General features: G+C 40.2%; 1 protein-coding gene across 4 annotated transcripts in view; it reads left to right on the top strand.

Moving 5' to 3' along the window:
- The window catches only part of shf (Src homology 2 domain containing F), an 88,279-nt gene that overhangs the window by 58,940 nt on the left and 13,944 nt on the right, over positions 1 to 15,395 (top strand). The window contains exons 3-5 of one of the 4 annotated variants that reach the window (XM_026294238.1): positions 3,430 to 3,648; positions 4,497 to 4,595; positions 13,214 to 13,360. In XM_026294238.1, the coding sequence (XP_026150023.1) occupies positions 3,430 to 3,648; positions 4,497 to 4,595; positions 13,214 to 13,360 (465 nt within the window). The remainder of the gene's footprint in view (positions 1 to 3,429; positions 3,649 to 4,496; positions 4,596 to 13,213; positions 13,361 to 15,395) is intronic. The other 3 variants (XM_026294239.1, XM_026294240.1, XM_026294241.1) reach the window with 3 other exon arrangements.

The following is a 15,395-nucleotide window of genomic DNA, read 5'->3' as shown; positions in this document are numbered from 1 at the left end:
GGGCTTCTCCTGTAGTAAGTGGAACAGGAGCCTCCCTGGATTTATGGCAGGGAATATATCCCACTCTCCCACTGGATTAATCTCTATAGTTCATGAACCAGAAAAAAAGACAATAACCAAGACTAGATCTCTCACATGTTTTAAAGCCTAATGCTTCGCCTCACTGCATCTGATTTTTAGTTTGCATTTGGAAATGTAGATTCAACTGACTTGAGCATTATACTTAAGATTTTATGACAGCCAGTATCTGTGTCTTTTCTCATTAGGGAGAAATGGCTTTTAGCTCGAACACAGCTGTTTGGTTCTCAGCAGTCTGTGCTGCCCCCCCCGACATATCTTTTTTTAATGGTACTTCACAGATGGTTATGGTCAGCTCTGCCTCTATCCAAACATGGCTGTTGAAACCTTGTTGAGTGCAGGACACTTAAACTAGCAGTTTTAATGACTTTTTTTTAAATACTTATAGCACTCAAAACTTTGGTGCAACAAGATGTTCTTTGTAGCAGCATCAATGAAAATTGCTTTTTTTCCCCCCCTTTCTGGTCACCTTGTAAAACATGAGTAAAAATGGAGATTGCCTGCAGGTTTAAATTAGGGGCTATAAAGGCTGAGTAGGTGGGGTGGGGGATGGAGAGCAAAAAGCAAACACGAGGAAGTGCAGCATCTGGAGAGGAACTCTGACATCCGAGGAGTGTGGGGTTTGAGGTACATCAAGGAAGGGTGTGGTGCCTGATCTTTGACCCTAAACAAAGGCAGAGGTCAACGACAGAAGATAGTCTGCAGCTGTGTTGCAACACACAACCCCACGGTCATGCCAGTCACTGTAATTTGCCTAGATAGATATGTCCCCACCCAGTTTACAAAGCAAGCCTCAACATAAGCAGACAGAAACAAAGGAAAGATTGAAGGAAGGATGGAAAAAAGGAAGGGAGGTATGAAATCAAAATATACATTCAGAGGTAGAAAGAGAGGTCAACAAGGCTTCTGTCTCCACATGTAAGGCCTGATTCTTGAGAGGTAGCAGGGAGTCTCAATCCACCACACCAGCTTAATGAGTGCAGCGTGGCTCCAATTAAAGAATTCGTCCGACAAGACTTACTCACCACCTCACCAGCGATACCCTCTTCTTCCCCACCTCTCATTTTTATCCCCTTTGGCATCCTCCCTTTGCTCTAGAGCTATTTGTTCTCCTGCTGGGGGAGCTAGGACCTAATCATGCCAGGATCTCATAATACCAAGTCTTTTAACAGCTAAGATCAAAGAGTGCGAGTTTGCTTAATGTGGGATTATGCTGAGATACGGAACCTGGCAGCCTTACCTCACCTCATCCCTCCACCTCCACCACCAGCGGGTAGCTCCATTAAGCTCAACGCATTGCTCATTTTTCTGCAAGAGTTCCCTTGGGCTAAGAGGCAATTATGCAGTAGTGTGGCATAATATTTCATTCTCTTCACATTGCATTACTCTGTGCGGGTACTGGCCGCTAACAGCTTCATGTGGCCCAGGAGGAAGGGTGCAGGCTGCTAACAACTTCATATGAGTAAAGGGAGATTGGAGGGAGGCAGGGGAAAGGGGATAGGAGGAGAAATCTCAAGGGCATGAGGCTTCATTAAGAGTCAGGTCTTTTTCACCTCCTTACACAGAGAATAAAAGGGCTGCATGCATCTTAGTTTATGCCAGGTGATGTTAAGTAGATTTACAACACGAATGAAAAACAAAATCATGACTATATGCACTGAATTTAAGATTGTGAACATTATATGCAATATTTAAATAGAAAAGGGCATGTAACAATACATTGAAACATGATAAAGATAAAGACCAAAATGCAGTCATAGGTTTTTCTATATTTCTCCAAAAAAAAGTGTGATTTTTAAAGAGCTTTTACTCTCTAGAAAAACATCTGATTAAATCCTGAATAAGTCATATTTATGATTCTATGTGTAAAGTGTGGACACAAACCAGATGTGAAATGAAATGGAGCGCACTGGTGCATGTATTATCAGATTGCACACAGCAAAGCATGCTGGTCCTTTTCTGCAACATGTGAAGATTTCACAACAAATGCCCTTATGCCCTCATGTGTTTTTGCCCTAACACTAATGTCCACTACAGTGAAAGATATATAGCTTTTTGGTCCAACAATTTCTTTTCTGGCACTTTTGAGAGGCTGTACTTCAAGCTTCAAATACTTTTGTGAGCACCATCACAACTGAGGCTCTAACAGTGGCGGAACCATCAGGATATTGTTTTAGTTTTTTTTTTTTCTAACATTTCGTTTGTAGGTTTTGTTGAAATGAATGGCATTTGTGAGTTGGAGATGGGTTTTACTCAAATACCCATTGTTCAGGAGAAAAATACAGTGTTTTTAAGTAATATCATTCATTGCATCAGAAAGTTTGGCACACAGTTTGGTGCAATACCAAATATCTTAATGTTAAATGAAAAAATGCTAGTAATTTGCCAGGAGTAAATGTATGTTTTCCTGCTTTTAGTCTGAAAGAGACAATAAATGCTGTGTATGGTGTTCATACTTTTGAGGGGGGACATAGGGAACAAGGTGAAATAGGAACATTTTTCTTTTCAATTCTTCAGGCATGTGCCTTTGCACATGCTCAACCTTCCAGGTTCCCTTCCCCTTCTCCCCAGTGTTTTCAACTTCCCCTTCTGCCATTGGTTCAGCAATAGCAAACTGTCATCATTATTCACTGCATGTAAGAGGCCCCAGCATTACCACTCACACATCCTATCAACCTTCACTATTTTGCTTCCAGACTATTACTGGTGAGGCTTTTAAAAACTAGACACAAAAGGTAAGAGAGACAGTGCCCAGCATGCATTTATGTTGTTGACAGTCCTATATAGACGTGATCACAGCACTTGTAGCTGTGTTTTTTCATCATTAAGGCCTGCAGTGCCTGGCTAACTGTGGCTAGTATTCATTTAAGCTACAGCGACTAAGATGCATCTACCTACTCTATTAGAATCATACTTGTTATGGCCTATAACAGTAGGCAGCTGTTGGACAACTTCATTGGACACCTGGTTGCCTCAGCCCATAAACTTGGGAAAGTAAATTTGATGAATTTGAAAAAAGATGTTTGTAGCTTTATTTCTCTCTTTTTACCCATGGTCCATCAGTTCTACAATTTGTTCAATGAGAGACTTAACTGAGGGAGTGTATATGAAGCTATTTTGTACCCCAGTCAAATCAGTTGAAATATCATTCATCATATTGTAAACTGTACAAGAAATTTGCAAGTCAGGCTTTAAAAAAATGTGTTGCTATAGTGTTTTGCAAGAGCATCTAAGGTCATAAATCCTCATTTCTCATGTGCTGACAGTGTCTTGCCCCACTGTTCCATTTTCATTTATAAAGTTTTTGTGCAGAAACATAGCATTAAAGGCCAGTCTTTTACTTGTCTGCAGAAATACGATCTGGTGGAAGAGGACCTAAGGAGGGAACTGTGAGGCAGCTTCCCCTGTACGATACGCCTTATGAGCCAACCGAGAACGGTGGAGAGTCGGACCCTGAGCGCTTGCGTTGCCCAAGAGAAAGTCGATTGCCCCAGGATGATGAGCGACCTCCCGAAGAGTATGACCAGCCCTGGGAGTGGAAGAAGGAGAGGATTTCCAAAGCCTTTGCAGGTATGTCAACCAGTGAAAAAATACATTAGTCTAGGTGACTTAAAATACCTGTCAACATGTCAGTAACTTAATGCATAGAATTTCAGGAAAAATTATACAACTTCCATACTTGGTCTTTTCTGCTCAGTCATTTTAAAAGTACACTAGTTCTTCAAAAGGCAGAAAACAAGCTTTCTTTATCTATCCAGCTGAATTGTTTCAGCTCTACCTGTTGCACTCTGTTAGTTCTGTCAAAAGCTCAGAAAGTGAATCAGTTACAGTTTAGCAATAATTGCATTTCGGTAAGGGTTGCCTTTTTTAAATTTCAAGCTTTTAACTCAATTAAATCTGAAACTGTTCCTCTTCTGCTTAACTAACCTTGGTGTCTGTTTTTCCAGCCTTAACAAATTTGATTATGGCTTTGGTCAGGTTTGAGGGTTCGGCTGAGGGTGCTGCTTTAAACTCTAACGCTTTCTTTTTCCTCTGTGAAAGGACCCGTTCAGTTTATTTGCAGGTGTCCAGTTTATTCTTTTGATCCAGCTGTTGTCTGTTTAAACTAAGTTGATACCTTTTCTGTTTTGGAAAGGGGAGGGGGAGTTGTGCAGGTGCATGTCAGTGCAGGTAGTCACTGTGGTTTGAGAGCTTCAGCATGGCTAACACAGTCATAACATCAAACAGGGCTGTTCCTGGAAAGAACACGGCTTTGGAATATAAATATGCACCCCCAAGTGTAAAAAAAAAAAAAAAAAAAAAAAACCCCAAGCCTTTTAAATGATTTAAGAAAAAGAAAATCAGCAACCCTTTACTCTATTTTTCATCGCCCCTTTTCTCTTTATATATATATTTTTTTCTTTTTTATCCTTGAACAGCTCTGCTTTGTTATGACTGCATTAGCTACGAGGGCTCTATAAGTGGCACTGGATCAGGCCCCCACAGAAGAAAGGACTGCACCTCTAAATCCCTCACAGGTACCTTTGGAGATGGGGCTGGGGTGTGTTTCTTGTCTTTCTGTATTTATTTACGTTACAACTGTTATGTTACAGTAGATTGACAAAAAATAAATCACCTTGTTTTGAACATTTTATCTTGATTTCTTTATCAAGATGCTACTAAAATGATTTCCCAGCACCTGAAGTGGACTAAAAAACGGTGCAGGCATTGTTCAAAATTCTCCTCAAATCAGTGGACACATGATTTTACCAAATAGCAAATTTTGAAAAGTAGAAAGTAGCTGAATTTCATAAGAGATTAGCTTAAGTTTACTTTTACTCTCAAAGTATTTGTGCTTGTACATCTTAGATGTACAGAAATCATATTCAATGTCTGCTTTTCCAGAGCTTTATTTGTTTGTTTTAAGTTTCAGGAAATCTTGAGTGTGAAAGTGCGTTGTGCATGATAACATCAGGACAACTAAATCATCAGTGAATGAGCCGTTCCTTTTTTAATTACAGCCTAATAAAAGAATCCATTAATATGCATGGGCCAAAGGCTCATTGTGATGCACAGTTGAGAAAGTAAGTTGCCAAGTTTGTAATTTGTTTTTACACTTGAAAGGTGAGCTTTGTAGACGTGTAAATAAAATTTTCCAGAGCAAGAGAAATTATGTAAATAGTGTACACTGCTGTCATTTACTTTTTGCAATGTTATTATTCCCTGGTGTTTATCTATTTCAGTCCTTTAATTTGCCTTTGGAATCGCTGCATGCTATTTTCACGGCATTTCAGTGAATCGAATCTGATTAAAATACAGACACTGAAAGAGCAGTGAATATCTTATGGTGTTGCACTGATGGGCTCACTGGGGAAGGGAACTGGACTTCACTGTAATATGTAACACATGTAGGTGTGCATAGTCTCTTATGTGGCATTAAATAATAGTGTGCTCATGAATCTCATTTGTAGGACAGGAAAAAGAGGGCCAAGGGAGTATTTAGTGCATCCCTCTGGGTAATTAAAGTACCACTTTCTACCAACCCACCTCCCTTCCAAAAGACAGTATCAGTTCTCAACATGGATAAAACATGTAAATGATTTCTGGCTCATTTAAAAGATTTTAATACTTAGTCAGAATAAATAACATGTTTGTGGATTCACTGCATTGTGGCAGCAGTGCTGGTTTATGAGGGGCTCGTTGATGTTTGGGCAGGATCAAATCAAACGAATGCTAGATGTACATACACTGCATGTCATGACTATTCATTGACCATCTCCTCTCTAAATTCCTGTTTCCTGTTTATTTTGTAATATAGACTTTGAGGTCCTCGCACTGTTCTGCCTCTGCCAGTGATTAGTTAAATACGGGATGCTGCATTCTTAATCACTCTCCTTCTCTCCCTCATTATTTTTCTGTCAAGCAGTACTCAGAGGAGTTTGTTTAGGGTGCTATTTACTAACACATCCCTCTTTCAACTCTCCCTTTACAGGCAGTGTCCCTCTTTTGATGATGATTAATTTAATTTCCATTGGATGTCAAAGCATTGGCTGGGGATTGGAGAGATAAGCCTTTAAGTTGTCTTTCAAAGAAGAAAGCCACAGTCCAAAAAGTGCTTTGATTTATTGCATGTCTTCATTCGGTGTTATGTTTAATTCAGGCAGAAATAATTCCATACTATTTGGATGACAGAAAAAGGAAGATGGAAAAGATGTCTCTGGGACAAGCCTCGTCAGCACAAGTTTGGTTGCTCTAGCAGGTGCCAATGTACTCAGGCCTTGGATCCAGACATCAATGGGCTTAGAAAGTTCCCCACCTTTCAGCTTGAACATCTGCGCTTGCACCCGTGGCTCTGATCTTTGCCTCCAGTGTTAAGAAATTATAAACTGCTTCAGCATTTAGGTTCACATGTGAGCCAGTGCTTTAGGACTGCTGACAATCCCATAATTCCTGCCTCATCCATATTGAGACGGCTTTAAGGATAAATTTAGAGTGTGATATCAGATTTTACCTGGTTGCCCAGTCTCATCCTGGAGTTCCCCATCTCAAACATCTGTATCAACTATTGGTTGCAAATTGGCAGATGTAACAGCTGTTTAGCAACACCTCTGTTACTGATGATGTATTTCATCTTTTGAAATTCCTCATTTCATATTGGGTAGGTGGATTTGTTTTTATACTGGAAGTCTGGCTGCATAAGGTTTATGAAATTTTATATTGGAATCATAAGGTCATGGACTTACTCTATGATAGACTGTGACATGTCTGGACATGTTTTCTCTGGTAGTGAGATTTCAGAGTTGGCTAAGAGTCTTATTTTATACTTTCTCACTGTTGAGCCTGTAATGAGATATTTTGGTTTATCACACCAGGCCCATGTGGGTTCAGTTTTAGCAGCACTTTCAGAAGTACATTTTCCGAATGTTTGGGGTTGTTGGAGCCATTTCTATGAAAAGTAGTCATGGTAGTATGTGGGAAAAGCTTCACTATGGTGTGTTAATGTGGTTTTGAGATTATGAAACAACACATTGTATGAATGTATAAATATATTAATAACAAATGTTTACTTAAAAGGAAATGTCAGATAACTGTAAAAAGCAATCATTAACATAAACCACCTGCTTAAAAGAACAACTAAATCAGAATATTATATGTCATGTTATATTATATCCATTCATTGTGAGTTGGCCTACTGCAGTTGTTATACACAGCCATTTGTAGATGCTTATTTCAGTTCATTGCCCAATACGTTTAGTTAACATATCTGGACTTGGAACAACTGTATTGTGTATTGCTCATGTTGTTTGCCCAACCTGCTTCCATTGAGGTGAGGTTGCCATGTTCCCAGATCACAGCAATTAAATTAGTCATTAAAATTGTCACCAGGTCGCGATTTCAGTCCTGATTCAAGCACCTCTCTAGCTAGATGGCCTGTTTTAAAATCAGCAACTATAGCTCAATGTATTGTTAGGTTTCTAGAGAGCAGTTTTCCTCTGCTTTATTTCTATAGTTGCTGAATCATTTTATGGCTGTGTAATATCAATGACTAATGATACTGTTCACTTTTTTGTTTTCAGAAGCACTTTCCTCTCTTTACAGTTTATATTATAACAATTATATAGGAAATGAAAGTGTCTCCAAACAAAGTATTATAATAAAAAAAAGACCACGTAGTGGGTGTAACAAAAAGAAAAGAAGTGGGTTGGGGGGAATTAAATAAGTAGCAAGTGCAGCCTACGCTCTCCCTCCATGGTATGTCACAGTAATGCAATCTGCAAAAAAGACAATATGTCTTCATTAATGTTAGAGGAAGGAGTGCAGACTAATGCTCCCTGCTGTAGCCCTTTTTTCTCAGCTGTCCCTATCACTGCCTGCATGCTCGCCTCTTGACAACACTTGGTCTGGTGTTATTATTCACTGTTGGGCTATCTCCTGACAGGTATGCAATGGAATGTAAATTCCCTGCCTTGTTAGGCTGTTGGGAGGCTGTGTACTTGTGGTTTGGTTAATCACTCATCCTCGCTGTTCTCCCCTTTTGAGAATGAACACACACACTTGCCGCAGCCTCTTTCCTGCCTTTCTCCCAGCTGCTGAGTAGGTGATGGATGAGACTGGAGGTGAAGAGTGAGGAAGACACATTAGAATTTGACCATGTGGAGAAGCCTGCGTGTGAGGGCAGGAGAAAGTGTGCTCGCATGTCCAACAGTGTAAACCCAGCAATGCATATGACATACTCATTCACATACCCAGACATGGATACGCTGCTATAAGAAATCTGAGCCTCAGTACAGCAGGAATGAGGTCGAGAGCCATTGTTACTTAATATCTCTGCCCTGTGTTACCTGCTAGTGAGTCTTTTCACTCGGCCCCTGGCCAGCGGGGTATGCTGCATTTAACATAGGAGATAAGAGAAGGTGCTGTTGCTTGCTCCCTCAGGTCTTCGGGTGCTTTATAGTTTTTTAATGAATCTTCTTGGGCTTAATGACCCAGAAATCTGAGAAAGAAGTATAATGTCCGAAAATAATTGATTTAGTTACAGCCCTGCACTGGTTATATTTGCACCAGGGGTAAAGTTGTTTTGCGAGTGCCATGGTTCTATCTCATTCTGCTTGGATGATCCGGTTTCTCCAGCTCTGTCCGTCACTCCTCAGCGCTGTCCCGTCCTCTTGGACTCTGCTGCAACACCCTGCTGATAACCTTCCTGACAGCCCTCTTTCATGAGCCTCAGATGTGTCCTGCTGTCTTTCTCTGAGCTCTGCCACAGGTCTTATCTTCACTCACACACATTGGCCACACACAAGAGCGCTGTAAGCTTCCCGCACAAACTATAGAAACAGCGCATCACTAGAAAGGCCCACTGGAAGCTCCTGCTGACCAGCCGTCACTAACCCATCTTTCCCTTCACTCTCTTTATGGAAGAGCACGGAAAATGCCTTTCTGTCATCTCATATCCATCACCCATTTTCAGTGCCATTTCTTTTTTAATACAATCCCAGAGCTTTTCAAAATAGATCTGTGCTTTGAAAGAGAGCCGGACCGTATAATATGACAGATACAGTATGCAGAGAATTATGAGGTGGCATTTCAGTATCCCTAGAGCATTACACACTTGTTATCTGTAATGATTCGGATGCCAGTGCAACAAACATGTCCTCAGAGAAGGCTGGTTTTGTGTTCTAAGCTCTTCTCCTCATAATGTGCACCATAAACATCACAATCTTCCGGCTTGTTTTGAATATGCATGCAATTAGCCAACCAAATTAAGCAGAACTAAATTAAATGGCGTTGGTGGAAACAAGCATAGCTGGTGATTTATGGTGTTGCATTGTTTACAGTGATGAAGTGCCACGGGCTAATGAAACACCTGAGCAAACCAATACCTGGCTTTAAAAATAGATCTGCCTCTCTGAAAGAACAAAGGGAAGGTAAACTCAGATAAAAAATGGGACACTTGTTCATTGTTCAAGTACTCTCCGGTTCATTTGATGAACTGTACCCTCAGTAAAGCTACGAAGCAAGTAATTCATCAGCTGCGGTCTTAACAATACAGTCCACTTGCCAATGCCAAAAACCCTTTTATGCAGGACTATGAGGACATGTGAGTGACACATGAAGCTGCTTTTAAATTTTCCGATTGAAAGTCCTAACATGTTTGTTTAGTTAACTTGAGTGGCAAGTGCTTTGTCAATTTACAATTAATACCCTGTATTCCTATGTCAACATGAGGAAATGTGTACTAATATGGATGGAAGATTAAGCAGATGAGCGATGGCATATTGATCTAAATGCAATTATAACAGATGATAAATTTTGAGTAATCTTTGGTCGTATTTACATATTTATTCAGAAATGGTCCTTAGTCATTAGGAAGAAAGTAAGTAAAATACAAACACTGCTGTCAGTAATTACAATAATCTGAATCAAAGCCTCCAAATTATAGAAATAATCATGTATTTTGTTTGGATACCACTTCCCTTAATGTCCTGTCAAAGTGCTTTATAATGAGCAGATGTATTAGCTTAATAATTAAAGACGTGACCAAAACAAACAAACTAAAAGAAGAAAAAAACAAAACGGGTGTTATAATGAATCTGAGCTATGCTTTCTACTTGATATTTTCTGTCTGTGAACACTTGTTTGAGCTGTTCACACAAACTATGATGTGCCACCCACAGGGCTGATAATCAGTTGAAATCTGGATCGGCCATTAAAGCTGTAAATAGATTTATTTAGCACAATGTGTATGTTTCACAGAGGGCTGTGCGATGGGAGAGATATGTGAAAATATCTGTAGCAGCGTGATGAGCCTTCAGCGTCAACATGTAAATCAACTCGTGTGTAGGCGACTGTTATTGTCACCTTAGTCCTAAATTTGAACGTGTCACTGAATGTGTCTTTGAACAATGCTACAAGGTGCAGAAATGCATTCATCCATGTGGCAACATGGCATCTAGAGTGAAGGATTATTCAAGAGGGCCTTGGGACTTTTTGAATATACATATTACTAGGCGAGGGAGATTCAAGTTACCATACTGAGTTTTGCCAAAATAAAACATCTGCCTTTGAATCAGTTTACCTTAATTTTCACAGTTCTAAATGCCATTATTCAGCTGTGCAACCAAGCGAATCTGAGCCACACTCACAGCCTTCTGCTCCCCAATCAATTACACGCTAATCTGCAATGTGAAATGAGTATTAGGCGCACAATCTCAGAGGAAGAGTCCCCTACTTCACCAAAAGTAGAGGAAGTTACATTATCTTCCAGAGTTTTTGACCCTGTTTCCATTCCCCACCCTTCATCCCCACCATTCCTCCACTCCACATCTCTCCCATCAGGATAGTCAGCAAACAGCTCCCCTTCCAGCCACCTTTCTCCAGATTAGCCCCCTGACACTGCGGGCTCAGCTATTTAATTGCTTGTCGAATTGAATATTCTCCAGTTTCCCCCTTCATCTAGCTTGCAGATATTGCTTCTCATTAGCATGTCCTGTACCACCTCCATGCTGCAATTCCTTGCAGGGTGGAAGACAGACAAGTCCATAAAATTATGCTCATCCTCCCACTGAAAACCAGCCTATATACCAATGAATAAAAGACCGTGACACACTAATGGTTATAAATACAGCTGCGTTCTTTTCATTTTAGGCAGCTGAAGTAGAACTTAGTCATTTATTCCCTTTATATGAGGAGGTGTTACTCTGAATAAAAATGTGCCTCTAAAAATCTGACAGAATAATTGCTGCCTTTCCTTAAACTAAAACTTGGTATTAGATATTAACTTATTAACAATCTTGAGCCTTCTAAGCCATATGCTAACATTTGTTTAATAATTATTGCATAGCAAACACTACATATTCTTATAACCAACAGGAATAATGAGCAAATAAAATACAAAAGTAGAAATATAAATCCAAATATAAGAGCCTGGTCAGAGAGGTAAAAACATATTTTTAAGGAAGTCTTCAACAACTTATAGACATGTTCCAGAGAGACCTATCTGCTGGCTGAGTCACATCTTCTTCTGTGTCAAATAAGGCTGTCAGCGCCCTAACATGACAGATGTGATGGACCTATGTGCAGTATCACTGTCACACTGATGATTTCAGAGCACTTTGATGGATAGAATAGGACAAATAGTATAGGCTACCACTGAAGGGTGTTCTTGTCCATGGTAATCCATATATTAATTTCAGTCTTTATTATCATGCAGTCTAATTTGATATAGAAGACATGTTTTTGGTGTATAGATCTTTTGAAGGTCAACTGGGCTTAATCTTATCTATCCTCATTGTTTGATATTTCATTGTAAGTTTTAGTACATTTTCCTGTTATTGTATTTGTAGTCGTCATATTGTAGTTTTGTTTCCTTTTGGTTTTGACAGGGGGAAATATGTAGCATATGTAGCATTGTCTGCCATTAGAACTAACCAGACTGATGAAACGACACTGAATTTAATTTATTTTGCTTACTTTCACCGACTGCCGTGAGATCTCCAGCACCACGGACAGTGACATTCAAATTTCCTTTATGAGATGTCTTGGTGGAAGACCTATGTTTGGATATCATAGCAAAAATCACTAATAGAATCATGCAACGTCCAGAGAAACATCCAGTAGGTTTTCAAAGCTGCTACAGCTAACCTATTTTTTTTTTTTTATTAGCCTTGTCTTCTAACAAGTTTTCTCTTGGATGACAAAAAACATTCCCCTCCCCATCTCATTTATTACATATCCTCAGCTATTTAACAAATGGCCCTTCCTCCCTGACTGATATGCTTTTACAAGCGCACTCGATTTACCCTGGTAATACTCCAGCTGGACATGAGGTATGCATTATTTAAGGGCAAAGCCTAGGGAGTGTCCACTGCCAGGATGGATTGTTTTGAGCTTTGTCTCAATGGAGGATATTGTTTATCATAACATAGGAGTCTAAAGTCTTTTTTCCCCAACCTCAGCACTAAGAATAACAACAGACTGTATGCTGATGTACTGTATCGGTGACTAGCTGTAGCTGAGCTCAAGGCATTACTATATTTTATATTCTGTACCACGTGCATCACTTTGAAGTAAAAGCAAGGATTCAGAACTTTGAATGTTTCTAGTGCATCTCTGGATCCAAAGGTGAGACCAAAGTTGGTCGGTCTGGTTCTGAGACTTCAGTCTCAGTATAGTTCGTGTCGGGGCATTGAGTGGGGAAGGCCCAAAAGCTTTTCACATAGGGTTGGGGTTCAATAGCCTTTTATTAAATTTGAATTGAGAACTAAATCTGCATACTCAATGAAAATCCTTTTTGCTTTCAGGCCTCAGTTCTTCCCATCTGTGTCTTTTAATCAACCTTGAGCTTGATCCAAGGTGAAACCAGTGATAAAACCCCAACTTTACTTTTAGAACTAACTTATCTTCTCTTTCAATCCTGTTTTTATTCCTTTCTTCTCTAGTACACAGCTGCTGCCGATTCTTGGATCACAATATGGACTAGCTCTGCACCACAATGCTGGCATCTTCTGCGCTTACCAATTTTTCACTTAACCTTTTTTTCTTCTCTGTTTTCTGTCATCCCTGTCCTCACTCCCTTTGTTGTTGTCCATTTATGCCTCTTGTTGCTGTCCTCTGCTTCCCTCCATCTCTCCTCTGGTGACTTGGGCAACACTTGCAGTAGAGATTAAAGTGATCAAGGACCTACCGTGGCCCCCTCCTGTCGGGCAACTCAACACCAGCCCTCCCACCGTGGAGGAGCTAGAGTCTCCCTCCCAGACAGCTCAGCCCTCGCCAGGACAGACAAGCAGTGACCAGCACCACCATGGTGGGTGTTGGTGTTCACATTGTCCAGTATCTTTCCCATCAATTACCCCCGTGTTTCTGTCTGTCTTTTCATCCATCCAACAACCCACCTGCCTATCCATCATTCTGTCTTATCTGTCTCTTTGTTTTTTTATTAATGAACACTTTGAAGAGTAAAGAGTAGCGTTTAACTGTGATAGGTTGCGGATTTTATCCTCGCTTAAGCTCTCTTAAATTTGTTGTTCACTGAGGAAAGAGTTCATCAAAGTGTTCTTTTTGAAACACTGTATATGACTTCAGGTAATGGCTACACTTTTCCATCTGGATTACATGTGGCAGAAAATCACTAACTCTTGTGCAGGTTTTAGGGCTGAAGGCTCATTAGGTTTAATTGTGCTGAACTGCCGTCTGCATGCGTAATTGCCATTTGCTGTGACCCCCATTTCCAGTTGTCAACATACTCATAACCGTCCCAGATGTCCCTCTGGCTTGCATTTCTCTGCAAAGTGGCTTACAGAAATTGAAAAATCAAACTCATTTGAGGCGATATCAGCTCAGACTTGACTTTTCACCTGAGGTTTAGCCATATTTACCATCTTATCAAACCCAATTCCCCAGTAATTTGTCTATTTTTGACCATTATTGCTGTTAGTTGATTTTTGAAACCATTCCACAGACTCACACTCTGAACACTGTAATTACCCAGGGAGAGAAAGGATGTGTAGCAGAACTAATGCCAGGAATGGGATTTCCCCTGGCAGAGGGGAAAGACATAGAATGAGGCCATGTAAGTGGACACCACTGTGTGCTGCAGGCGAGGACAGGGCAGGGAGTTGATTTATATCCATAAATCCATGGGAAAGGTTCTAGTTCCCTCTGTGATGTGAGTGGGTTTAAGGTTGGCGTCCAGTTGTAAAGTGATCCTCTCTCTGTCTGAGCCAGTGTGGCCCCACTCTACAACTTTGGGGTCAGGGATCACTGTGGCAGACATGCAGGGGGATGGGTTAATGACCTCCATGACCCTTGTGAATACAGTTACAATGGACTCTCTAGACTTCAGCAAATAGCCACTCCTCCATTCACACACAGATATATGTGATATATTCACAGGACTGCCTATATGCTTGACTCAGCCAGGGTAAAAAGTTAAGTGTATGTTTTTAAAAGGCACGGGTAGCCAGGGAATTCTCTGGAGGGCCACTGCCCTGCTTGTTTTTCAACTATCCCTGCCCTCATGCCCCACTGCTGATTACCTGGATGAGGTGTGTTCAATCAGTCAGAAGCTGGAAGATACTATCTGAGATGAGGTGTGGGGAAGACAAAGTGAAGTAGTATCTTCCAGCTTCTGATTGACTGCACGTACCTCATCCAGGTAATCAGCAGTGAGCAGGGCACGAATGGTTGGAAAACAATCAAGACAGTGGTCGTCGAGGATCATGGGTTGTTCACCCTTATAAAGGCTGTTGTGATTTCCTCTAATATCAACCAACAATATCCATTACAGTTCAGTTACAGCCGCCTCACATATGAAATGGCATTATAAGAAGTTGGATGCAGTTTGGCAAGACAGATAAAACATTCACATAAAAATGAAGCACACTTTTTTTTACAAATGAAAGAGCTTCTAGCCTTTGTTTTGTGGGATGAATTAATTATTAGAAGTTTGAAACATTTCTCTTACATTCTCATTCCTCTAATCTACAGTAACAGGACTAAAGTAATTAAAAGATAACCAGATGTAATTTTAAAAAGATTCACAAGCTGAAGCTTTGGAGGGTCATTCTGTTTGTCTTGGAAAACCTAATTACCCTGTCACTTTGGGATTTATACAAAGGAAGAAAACAAATTCATAGATGCTGAAGTCATCAGAGTTTAATCTTCTGGCTTTAAAAGTATATCATTAAACCTGTCCAACAGATCATTATTTGAATGTCCAATGCACATAATGAATATTAACATAAAACTGAGTGATTTTTAAAAAAAATATTTTTTAAACCCACCAGTTCCTCAGGTATCATACCACACTGTGCACTATTGGCAGTGTGCATTGCATTCTA

The sequence above is a fragment of the Mastacembelus armatus genome, chromosome 3 (assembly GCF_900324485.2).
Source record: "Mastacembelus armatus chromosome 3, fMasArm1.2, whole genome shotgun sequence".
NCBI classification, from domain to species: domain Eukaryota; kingdom Metazoa; phylum Chordata; class Actinopteri; order Synbranchiformes; family Mastacembelidae; genus Mastacembelus; species Mastacembelus armatus.
The sequence above is the reverse complement of the archived record's forward strand: the minus strand, read 5'-3'. Positions and strand labels throughout refer to the sequence as shown.